The sequence below is a fragment of the Nomascus leucogenys genome, chromosome 1a, assembly GCF_006542625.1.
Source record: "Nomascus leucogenys isolate Asia chromosome 1a, Asia_NLE_v1, whole genome shotgun sequence".
NCBI classification, from domain to species: domain Eukaryota; kingdom Metazoa; phylum Chordata; class Mammalia; order Primates; family Hylobatidae; genus Nomascus; species Nomascus leucogenys.
In genome coordinates this window covers 75,056,610-75,068,860 of record NC_044381.1, presented here as the reverse complement: position 1 = coordinate 75,068,860, position 12,251 = coordinate 75,056,610, and the positions used below count along the sequence as shown (strand labels likewise).

The window sequence follows — 12,251 nt, the reverse complement described above, 5'->3', positions numbered from 1 at the left end:
TAATCATAAAAGCTAGAAAACAAAATGTATCTTACCTGAAATATAGTATGTGGATGAATTCCTTTAGGTAGGAATATAATTCTTCTGTATTGATATTATACTGAACAACTCTGACAGGCTGTAAAAAATTAAAATGATTTATTAATTTATATTAATAAAATAACCTCAAAATTAAGATTAAAATGTAATTATTTACTAATACATTTTCTGGGAATAAATTAAAAGCAATTTGTATTGAGAATATAAAAATTAAATACAGAATAATCTCTTAAATTAGGAGTCCTTAAGAATTGGAATATCTAAGATGGCAGAATGTTTTAGTCTGTGGTAATGGAAGTGTGTGTTCATAGGAAGTAAAGAGCATGGCTCACATGCATTTTTCCTCCATCTGACTTACCATTTTGGCTTGACTGATAAAAATCAGCATTGAGGCCGTGTGGTGGCTCATGCCTGTAATCTCAGCATTTTGGGAGGCCAAGGTGGGTGGATCACTTGAGGTCAGGAGTTCCAGACCAGGCTGGCCAACATGGTGAAACGCTGTCTCTACTTAAAATACAAAAATTAGCCAGGCGTGGTGGCACGTGCCTATAGTCCCAGCTACTCTGGAGACTGAGGCAGGAGAATCACTTGAAAACCCTGGAGGAGGCTGCAGTGAGCTGAGATGGCTCCACTGCACTCTAGCATGGGCAACAGAACCAGATTCCGTCTCAAAAAACAATAAAACAAACAAAAAAATTCCCAGCACTTTGGGAGGCCAAGGTGGGTGGATCACCTGAAGCTAGGAGTTCAAGACCAGCCTGGGCCAACATGGTGAAACCCTGTCTCTACTAAAAATACAAAAATTAGCCAGGCGTGGTGGTGTGCGCCTATAGTCCCAGCTACTCGGGAGGCTGAAGTGGGAGAATCGCTTGAACCCGGGAGGTGGAGGTTGCAGGGAGGCAGAGGATGCAGTGAGCCAAGATCATGCCACTGCACTCCAGCCTGGGCGACAGGGTGAGACCCTGTCTCAAAAAAAAATCAGCATTGAATAAAAAGCATCAAAGGCTTCCTCAAATACTCAACTTGGTTCAGTCCCTGTTAGTCCAAAAACACTGATATCTTCTCTTTTGCAACATCGCCACACTGAATTACTTGTAAAATGTCCCCCTTTCTGCTAGACTATAAGCTCCATGCACAAGAACGATTTCTGGCTTGCTTATGATATCTCTTTCTTCAAATAATACAGTTCCAGGTACATAGTAGGTTGTTAATAAATATGTGTGATAAAAATGACAACAAATACCATTAGCACAAAAGCAGCCCACACACATATTACCAAGCCATGAGTGCTAAGTCAATGCTAATATATAACAATGGCTTCACTTATGATCCTCAGAAAGCTCTCAGTACTCTGATGCATCATTGGCAGACCTCTCTTCGTTTACTCTTTCAAAAGTACCATCAGCCTAACTTCTTGATTTTATGTGGCTTAAAGAAGATTCCAAACCATATATAGTCAAATATAAATAATTTTTTAGGTATCTGTCTTTTCAAATGAAGATAAAAGTTCGTCTGGGCGCAGTGGCTCACGCCTGTAATACCAGCACTTTGGGAGGTCAAGGCGGGTGGATAACCTGAGGTTAGGAGTTCGAGACCAGGCTGGCCAACATGGCGAAACCCCGTCTCTACTAAAAATACAAAAAAAAATTAGCTGGGTGTGGTGGTGGGTGCCTGTAATTCTAGCTACTTGGGATGCTGAGAGAGGAGAATTGCTTGAACCAGGGAGGAGGAGGTTGCAGTGAGCAGAGATCATGACACTGCACTTCGGCCTCGGTGATGATGGAGCAAGACTCCACCTCAAAAAAAAAAAAAAAAGATAAAAGCTCAAAGCACTAAGAAAAGTGGCAACAAGAATGTACAGGGTCTAATCCAGTCAGAAATCTATCTGGTAACACAGTAATGCCAATTGTTATAAAGCAAAATGACATGAAAAATTAGTAAACAGGAACTTCCATCCCTCCTCCCTTTTTTTTGACATGGAGTCTCCCTCTGTTGTCCAGGCTGCAGCACAGTGGGATGATCTCAGCTCACTGCAACCTCTGCCTCCCAGATTCAAGCGATTCTCCTGGCTCAGCCTCCCCAGTAGCTGGGACCACAGGTGCCTGCCACTACACCCGGCTAATTTTTGTATTTTTAGTAGAGATGAGGTTTCACCATGTTGGCCAGGCTAGTCTCAAACTCCTGGCCTCAAGTGATCTGGCCACCTCAGCCTCCCAAAGTGCTGGGATTACAGGCATGAGAGACCACACCCGGCTTCCATCACATTTTTGAGCATCAAACCACCAATATCTACCATATTTCTGGCTTGTCCAAGGATTTGCAGAAAATTTTAAAATCAATGAAATGATTCCTTAATCAAGTGTAATTAAAAAGATTTCTGGGCCGAATGCAGTGGCTCACACCTGTAATCCCAGCACTCTGGGAGGCCAATGCAGGCAGATCACGAGGTCAGGAGATAGAGACCATCCTGGCTAACACGGTGAAACTCCGTCTCTACTAAAAAATACAAAAAATTAGCTGGGCGTGGTGGCGGGCGACTGTAGTCCCAGCTACTCGGGAGACTGAGGCAGGAGAATGGCGTGAACCCGGGAGGCGGAGCTTGCAGTGAGCCCAGATCGCGCCACTGCACTCTAGCCTGGGTGACAGAGCAAGACTCCGCCTCAAAAAAAAAAAAAATAAATTTCTGATATATGTAAATGCCAAATATAAACTGCTGGTCTTGTCTATTCTGCTATAACGTGTTTTTTTTTTTTGTTGTTGTTTTTTTGAGTTGGAGTTTTGCTCTTGTTGGCCAGGCTGGAGTGCAGTGGCACCATCTCGGCTCACCGCAACCTCTGCCTCCCGGGTTCAAGCGATTCTCCTACCTCAGCCTCCTGAGTAGCTGGGATTACAGGCATGTGCCACCATGCCCGGCTAATTTTGTATATTTAGTAGAGACAGGGTTTCTCCTTATTGGTCAGGCTGGTCTTGAACTCCCGACCTCAGGTGATCAGCCCACCTCGGCCTCCCAAAGTGCTGGGATTACAGGCGTGAGCCACCGCATCCAGCCAACGTGTGTTTTTATAAACCCAAATATGCTTATATGCGATTGCTAAAAAAAGGAAATAATGTCAGAATAATGTCATAGTTGTATTAGTTAATATTAGGCAAGACAAGCTAAAATTATAATAGAAGTATAACCTTCATCAAGAAAAAGAAAGTCATCAACTCAGTTATCACACAGGTAGATATGCTTTCAGATCTATTCATAAGAAAAGTTTAAATAACTCCCTACACCAGCAATTCGTGCCTCAAAGTGGATCCATGACTCCGTTGGGTTGCATTTCCTCCCAGTCGCCACTTAATAACAGTCCCACTGGCTCAGAGCTTGCTACCATCTGCACTGACTCAGAACCCAATGGCTAACATTTTCAAACCATGACTTTATTTTTATTTGTTCATTTTTGAGACAGGGTCTCACTCTGTCGCCCATGGTGGAATGCAGTGGTGCAATCTTGGCTCACTGCAGCCTCAACCTCCTGGGCTCAAGTGATCCTCCCACCTCAGCCTCCTGAGTAGCTGGGGACTACAGGTGCGCACCACCTCCACGATTTTATTTTATTTTCTTTATTTTTATTTTTTTGAGACGGAGTCTTGCTCTGTCGCCCAGGCTGGAGTGCAGTGGCGCAATCTCGGCTCACTGCAACCTCTGCCTCCCGAGATCACGCCATTCTCCTGCCTCAGCCTCTGGAGTAGCTGGGACTACCAGCACCCGCCGCTATGCCTGGCTAATTTTTTTTTTTTTTTTTTAGTAGAGACGGGGTTTCACTATGTTAGCCAGGATGGTCTCGATCTCCTGACCTCGTGGTCTGCCCGCCTCGGCCTCCCAAACTGCTGCAATTACAGGCGTGAGCCACCATGCCCAGCCCACGATTTTATTTTTAATATTCCCTAAGATAGCCTCCAGCCACACTCAGCTGCCTGCCAATCCTATTTAAATTTTGTGGAGGCATCAATTATTGTTTTGCTAGTCCTCTGATTACAAAGTTACACAGGTTTTGTATGGACTACCTCAATCTTATTTTTCCCATAAGCCTGTTTTGTTTTGTTTTTTAAAAATGTACCATTTTGCAGAACAAAGGTATTTTCTGGAACGCATATATAATGTTACTATGGTAACAGCTACATTTTTTTTTTTTTTTTTTTGAGACGGAGTCTCGCTCTGTCGCCCAGGCTGGAGTGCAGTGGCGCAATCTCGGCTCACTGCAAGCTCCGCCTCCCGGGTTCCCGCCATTCTCCTGCCTCAGCCTCTCCGAGTAGCTGGGACTACAGGCGCCTGCCACCACGCCCGGCTAATTTTTTGTATTTTTAGTAGAGATGGGGTTTCACTGTGGTCTCGATCTCCTGACCTCGTGATCCGCCCGCCTTGGCCTCCCAAAGTGCTGGGATTACAAGCGTGAGCCACCGCGCCCGGCCCTACATCTCATTTTTTAACAAGTGAATTTTATAACATGCAAAATCATTCTTTCTACTGGTTGTAATTTCTAATCTGCCAAATTAGCTGTGGCAAGAAACTTTTTAAAAGTTTGTTTTCAAAATTCTTTGGGTTTTGAAACTATAAATAGGGAATAAATATCTGATATATTATAAATAATAAAATAATTCAGTGGTTATAAGACTTATAAAAGTATTTTACTGAGGTTAAAATTTTTCTCTTGATATATTATTCCATTTACATAAAATGTATAGAAAAGACAAATCTATAGAAACAGAAGGTACACCCTAATGGGCTGAGGATAGGAATGAGGATTAATTATAAACGGGTATTAGGGATTTTACTGGGGTGATGAAAACATTCTAAAACTGGACTGTGGTGGTAGTTGTACAACATGATATACTTATGGTGTGAAAAATTAGACCTTGATAAAGTTGATTTAAAAAGAAAAACTTTTCCTTGGAAATATAGCCACAAAGTATATATTTAGTACTGTTTGGTTTTTTTTTTTTTTTTTGAGACACAGTCTCCCTCTTGTCCCCCCAGGCTGGAGTGCGATGGCATGATCTTGGCTCACTGCAACCTCCACCTCCTGGGTTCAAGCAATTCTCCTACCTCGGCCCCCTGAGGAGCTGGGATTAGAGGTGCCTGCCACCGTTCCCGGCTAATTTTTGTATTTTTAGTTGAGACAGGATTTCACCATGTTGGCCAGGCTGGTCTCAAACTCCTGACCTCAGGTGATCCACCCGCCTTAGCCACCCAAAGTGTTGGGATTACAGGCGTGAGCCACCACGCCCGGCCTTTAGTACTGTTTTAATCAATCTTACTTGAAGTCATATTTTAAAATATTTTATAGTATGGTACTTATTTTGCTAATTTTTTTTTTTTTTTTTTTTTAAATACCTTAGGCATCCCAGCTCTTTTTATCACACTAGGAATTATACATCTTGGACCAGTTTCTCCAGCAAATCCACACCTGCAAATAAATGGAAAATTGAAACAACTTACAGTATTCTTTTAAGTATTTGTCACAGAAACCAATTTTCTCTGTATTTGTTTCAAAACAGTGGCCACGATAACGTTTGAAAATACCTCTGATGTATTTAATGGGATCAAAAAAAATCACTCCACAAAACTAATAAGTTAATACTATTTATTAATGCTTGCATATTAATAGAAAAAAATTATATCAAATTCGTGAAACTGAAAAAAACATGTATTATTTTAGGCAGCATTTACTTTTAGTTTTTATTTTTTTGAGACGGAGTCTCGCTCTGTCACCCAGGCTGGAGTGCAGTGGCGCGATCTCAGCTCACTGCAAGCTCCGCTTCCCGGGTTCACGCCATTCTCCTGCCTCAGCCTCCTGAGTAGCTGGGACTACAGGCGCCGGCCACCAGGCTGGGCTAATTTTTTTTTTTTTTTTTTGTATTTTTAGTAGAGACGAGGTTTCACCGTGTTAGCCAGGATGGTCTCGATCTCCTGACCTCGTGACCCACCAGCGTCGGCCTCCCAAAGTGCTGGTATTACAGGCGTGGGCCACCGCGCCTGGCTAACTTTTTTCCTAGTTGTTAATTTTAGCAGAATCTTAGGCAAGACATATCTACAACTCTGAATCTGTACTACATTACGTGACTTCATTCATATAATTCATCTGTATCACTCATAATTCCATCATTCTAATATTGTTAGCTTCCATACTGGTGTACTCACTTTCAGTCTACTTATGATTATGCATACATATTTGACATAGTTATAATCACAATTCATACATAATTAACTCATACAGTAAGCTTCTGCCCATATTAACATAATCTTCATTGCCATCATTTTTACTTTTTTTTTTTTTGAGGCAGGGTCTTGCTCTGTCGCCCAAGCTGCAGTGCAGTGGCACAAACTCAGATCACTGCAGCCTCCGCTTCCCAGGCTCAAGCGATCCTCCCCCCTTGGCCTCCGAAAGTGCTAGGATTTCGGGCATGACACTACTGCTGGCTAAATTTTGTATTTTTTGTAGAGCTGGGTTTCCCCATGTTGCCCAGGCTGGTCTTGAACTACTGGGCTCAAGTGATCAGCCCGCCTCAGCTTTCCAAAGTGCTGGAATTACAATATCATTTTTAAAACCGCATTATTATTTTAAAAACGATGCTCTTTTCTTGAGTATTTAGGTATTTCCATTTTTGTTTCATGTTAGTAAAAGTTTGCTAAAAACGTTGCTAAAAATGATCATCATACTAGTTTAGTCTTAACATCCTGTCTTCTTGTCCTGTCTAGTTTTTGGTACTGCTCTCCTTGTACTCCCAAATAATTCTCTCCATCTCCTCCTATTCCCGTCTCCATGTTTACTTGCATCAGTGCTCCTCAAACATCTCAGAATGCAAGCCATTAGACTTCAATTCCTTTTTTTACTTCATACATTTATCATCCTCCTGCTGTCTTTTTCAAATACAGCTTTTTGCTTATTTCTGCCAAATAGAGCCAAAATAATTATCTTTGAATATAAGCCTCAAACTTTTTATTATGCTTTCAAAATAATTTTAATAAGAAAATATAAATAAGGAAGGGCCTTGCATAGAACAATAAGAGAATGTTAATAACCAAGGACTATGTTTAGTCCAATTCTGGAGTTCCTGGGGTCCAATTTTTAAATAGGCTCTTTTAACCACTTAATCAATAAATAGTTATTAAATACCTACTATACGTCAGGAAGTGCCTAGAGATACAAAACGATTTTTCAAATGTTTCATTTTCATAAATATATATACGATGTAATTGCCTGTTACTTCCCTCTCTATTGAGCCCATCACTGGGACTCTTAATCTGGGGTACCAGGACCACAATGATTGTCCGCCAATTCCCTGAAACTGTAGGTATCTTAAGATTTGTGCATTTGTGGTTTTCATCCAGCCATTAAAGAGATCTATGCCATCCGAAAGGTTGAGAACCTCCTCTCTATTGTTTACAAGTTGGTTTGTTTAAAACATGTCAAATCTAACCTTCGAGTTTAGGGGAGCCAACAAAGGATTTCCAGAATCTTATCTATAGGGTTTCACCTCTTAATGTGCCCAGTCTCCCTAATTCTTTTTTTTTTTTTTTTTTTTTTGAGGCGGAGTCTCGCTCTGCCGCCCAGGCTGGAGTGCAGCGGCGGAATCTCGGCTCACTGCAAGCTCCGCCTCCCGGGTTCACGCCATTCTCCTGCCTCAGCCTCTCCGAGTAGCTGGGACTACAGGCGCCCGCCACCACGCCCGGCTTATTTTTTTATATTTTTAGTAGAGACAGGGTTTCACCGTGGTCTCGATCTCCTGACCTCGTGATCCGCCCGCCTCGGCCTCCCAAAGTGCTGGGATTACAAGCGTGAGCCACCGCGCCCGGCCCCCAGTCTCCCTAATTCTTGAGGAGCGATAGCCCTGTCTTAAACATCTTTGCATTTTCAGCACCAAAATAAGCTCCGTTCAGTATTTCATGATGAAATTCGTCATCGAGCATTTACATTCGGTTGGCTGCCTTCCTCAACTGATGATCCCAGGGTAAGGGGGGTCTAGGTCACGGTTGTCATCCCCTACACAGATGATCCCAAAGGGTTTGTTGGGTTTGGGGTGATGACAAGGGGCGGCGACGAGGGCAATTCAATCGAAGCTTCCTGGGCCTCTCTGGGAGTCAGACCCCGATCCTCGGATTCGCATCGCCCAGGGAGGAAATAATAAGAGCTGTTATTTGCAAGGGCGCTGGTTGAAGAAAAGGGGAGGCCCAGAGCTGCCCATCGAGTCGGCGATGAGGACCCAGGCAGTGCCTGGGGCTCGGCCACCCGCCCTCCCCTCGGGTCGAACACAGCTGGCGTCACGGCCACTCACTTGGTAAAGGCCTCTCCCAGGTCGATCACGACCGCTGTCTTCTCCCCGCCGCTCCCCAGGCCCTCGTAGAGCGGCATGGTAGTAAGGAAGACCGGGAGAAGAGGGTCACAGTATACGCGGCCAACAAGCCTCGGCGCTCGGGGGGCGGGGCCGGGGCTCCGGCGCTCGGGCGTCGGCGACGGCGGGGGCCTCGCGCGGCCGCGGCGCGCCGGGCCCGGGCTGTCCCAGGCTGTGCCTCATTCCGCGTTGGAACCAAAGCCTTGCAGGTGCTGCCTTCTGCGGGACTAGGGGAAAAGAGACGCTGGTGGTCGCGAATCCGAGTGCGGGAGCGCGGAGGAGGCGGTGATCAGGCGCGCCGGGCGCCCCGAGGGGGCGGAGCCGGCCTCCCTGTTCTTCCCGCCCACCACGCCCCAAAGCCGCACCCACGCGCGGCTGTGAAGAGGTTCGGTCTCAGCTCACAGTGAAGAGGTCCCTGAGGACCTGGCTACCAAGGCGCAGCCGAGAGACCACGCAATTCCGAAGCTTTGATTCATGCTCTTGGGGGGCAAAAGGTGCTGAGACTCTATTCTGTGCTAGGCGTTTTGCCTAATATTTAGTCTTCTCAGGAAATAACAAGAATACGTGTTTTCTTATCTGTGGGGACCGACGCTCAGAGAGATTAACTTTCCCAATGTCCCACGGCAGAGCCAGGAACAAACCCACAGACTTCCTAATTGCAAAGCCTATGCCAATGATGCTTTAGAGAATAATACGTACAGACAATACTTTAGTTAGTAGTCTTTCTGAAAGTTTTTATTTTACTCCAGAATTAAGCAGCTGAAGTAGCATCTGTGAATCCTGAATCTATCCATGGAGGAGCGGTCGGGATGGTTTAGAAGAAGAAACAATGAAGCAAAGGCCCCTATTAGGTTGGTGCAAAAGTAATTGCTGTTTTTGCCATTACTTTCAACATTTACATTACTGTTTACACCTTTGTCACTTCACAGCTTTCTGTGAAAATATTTTTTTCCTGCAAATATTAGCTCTAACTGTATCTATGCATACGAGTGGAAAAGACTGTCAAAGGAGAGGCTGTGCAATAAGAAAAGAGGTTCAAGGGTAAATCGGTGAGGACTAGCAACATTTAGTTGGTGTACTGGGTTGAATGATGTCCCCCCAAAATTCTTGTCCACTGGGAACCTCAGAATGTGACCCTATTTGGAAATAGAGTCTTGGCAGATGTAATCAAATTAAGATGAGGTTATACTGTATTAAGATGGTCCCAACTGTCCGAGCGCAGTGGCTCACACCTGTAATCCCAGCACTTTGGGAGGCCAAAGCAGGAGGAGCCCTTGAGCCCAAGAAGTCTAAGGCTGCAGTGAGTCGGGATTGTGTCGCTGCACTCCAGCCTGGGCAACAACAGAGTGAGAGCCTGTCTCTCAAAAAAAAAAAAAAAAAAAAAAAAGGCCCTACTCTAATGGTTGGTAACAAGAGTTAGTGGGGTAGTCGGGGATAAGCTATTTCCATAACAAAAACTAAGGCTATAACAATGCAGAAATTTGTAATGTGATGTTAGTAAAATTCATGTTTAAGTCCAAATTACTGATTAATGATCCTCCTTGAAAGCAAATTGCTGGAGATAGGAGAATAAAGTTGGAGTTGTGATGGGGAAGAAAACTTTAAGAAACGTGAGAAGAGATTAAATTTTTTGCTTAATAGGGTCAGAGTATTTGAATAGGACCCCTTACTTGAGTTCAGATTCTGTTTCTGCCACTTTCTGTCAAGTCCCTAATACCTCTGATCATCCACTTCCTTATCTGTAAACTGTTCTGCTGCTTCACAAGGTATTTGTAAGGATGAATTTGAAATTATGTTTCTGAAACTATTGAAATTATAAAGTTTGTTATTACCCATTCGATGTTTTCCATGACAGCTCACCAGCTGTATTTGTTTCCTACGGACTGCTGTAGCAAAGTACCACAAACGGTGGTTTAAGGAAACAAAAAATTTATTCTTTCACACTTCTGGAGGTGAGAAGTCAGAAATCAAGGTGTCAGCAAGAGCAAGGTCATGCCCTCTTTGAAGGCTCTTGAGGAGGATCCTTTCTTTCTTTTTTTTTTCTTTTTTTGAGATGGAGTCTCGCTCTGTCGCCCCAGGTTCTATCTCAGCTCACTGCAGCCTCTGCCCCCTCCAGGTTCAAGTGATTCTTCTGCCTCAGCCTCTGGAGCAGCTGGGATTACAGGCACCTGCCACCACGCCCAGCTATTTTTTTTGTTTGTTTTGGATTTTTGTAGAGATGGGGTTTCAACATGTTGGCCAGGCTGGTCTCGAACTCCTAACCTCAGGTGATCTGCCTGCCTTGGCCTCTCAAAGTGCTGGGATTACACCGCGCCCAGCTTTTTTTTTTTTTTTTTTTTTTAACAGAGTCTCGCTCTGTCATCCAGGCTGGAGTGCAGTGGTGCAACCTTGGCTCACTGCACTCCAGACTGGGCTCAAGCAATTCTCCTGCCTCACCTTCCCAAGTAGCTGGGACTGCAGGCATGTGCCACCTTGCCTGGCTAATTTTAACATTTTTTGTAGAGATGGGTTTTACCATGTTGCCCAGGCTGGTCTTGAACTACTGAGCTCCGATGATCCGCCAGCCTCAGCCTCCCAAAGTGCTGGGATAACAGGCATGAGCCACCGTGCCTGGCCTTCTTTCTTGCCTTTTCCTGGCTTCTGGTGGTTGCCGGCAATCCTTGATGTGCCTTTGCTTGTAGATGCATAACTCCAATCTCTGCCTCTGTCATCACTTGGCCTTCTTCCCTGTGTCTCTGCATTTTTCACATTATGTACTCTTCCCTGTGTCTTCACATCAGTTTCCTTCTGTGTGTGTCTCTGTGTCCAGATTTCCCTCCTTTTTTCTTTATTTTTTTAAATTTTTTCTGTATTCTGCTGAACAAATTTCCCTCTTCTTGTTTATTTTTATTTTTATTTTTTTTTGAGACGGAGTTTCACTCTTGTCGCCCAGGCTGGAGTTCAGTGGCGCGATCTCAGCTCACTGCAACCTCTGCCACCTGAGTTCAAGCAATTCTCCTGCCTCAGCCTCCCAAGTAGCTGGGATTACAGGCACCTGCCACCATGCCTGGCTAATTTTTTTTATTTTTAGTAGAGATGGGATTTTGCCATGTTGACCAGGCTGGTCTCGACTCCTGACTTCAAGTGACCTGCCCGCCTCGGTCACTGAGGTTAGGAGTTCGAGACCAACTCCCAAAGTGCTGGGATTACAGGCATAAGCCTCTGTGCCTGGCCTCCCTCTTCTTCTGAGGATATCAGTTACTGGCTTAGGGTCCATCTTAACCTAGTATGACTTCATCTTAACTTGATTACATCTGCAAAGGATCTAATTCCAAATACAGTCACATTCTAAGATTCCTGGTGCACACGAATTTTGGGGAGGACACTATCAACCCAGTACACAACCTAAATGTTGTTGTTCTCCATGGTTCTGCTCTTGAACCTCTTTTCTTATTGTACACCCTCTCCTTTGCCAATCTTTTCCACTCGCATAGATACAGCTAGAGATAATATTTGTTGAGTTCTATTTGCTAGCTCTCCTTGCTATATATAATCCCATTTATTCCTCACAACAACTTTATGAGTTAAGTGTTACTGTTACTGGAAAGGGGTCGCAATCCAGACCCCAAAAGGGTTCTTAGACCTTGCACAAGAAACAATTCGGGGCAAGTCCATAGAGTAAAATGAAAACAAGTTTATTAAGGAAGTAAAGGAATAAAAGAATGGCTACTCATAGGCAGAGCAGCAGCATGAGCTGCTTAACTGCTTATACTTATCATTACTTCTTGATTATATGCTAAACAAGGGGTGGATTATTCATAGGTTTTCTGGGAAAGGGTTGGGCAATTCCTGGAACT

General features: G+C 44.1%; 1 protein-coding gene across 2 annotated transcripts in view; it reads right to left on the bottom strand.

Moving 5' to 3' along the window:
* The window catches only part of ACTR10 (actin related protein 10), a 35,708-nt gene extending 27,038 nt beyond the window's left edge, over positions 1–8,670 (bottom strand). Inside the window, exons 1-3 of one of the 2 annotated variants that reach the window (XM_030811221.1) lie at positions 8,359–8,670; positions 5,417–5,489; positions 36–118 (exon numbers count right to left, since the gene is read on the bottom strand). In XM_030811221.1, the coding sequence (XP_030667081.1) occupies positions 36–118; positions 5,417–5,489; positions 8,359–8,435 (233 nt within the window). In that variant the 5' untranslated portion in view covers positions 8,436–8,670. The remainder of the gene's footprint in view (positions 1–35; positions 119–5,416; positions 5,490–8,358) is intronic. The other variant, XM_030811225.1, reaches the window with a different exon arrangement.
* Between the last annotated feature and the right edge of the window lie 3,581 nt (positions 8,671–12,251).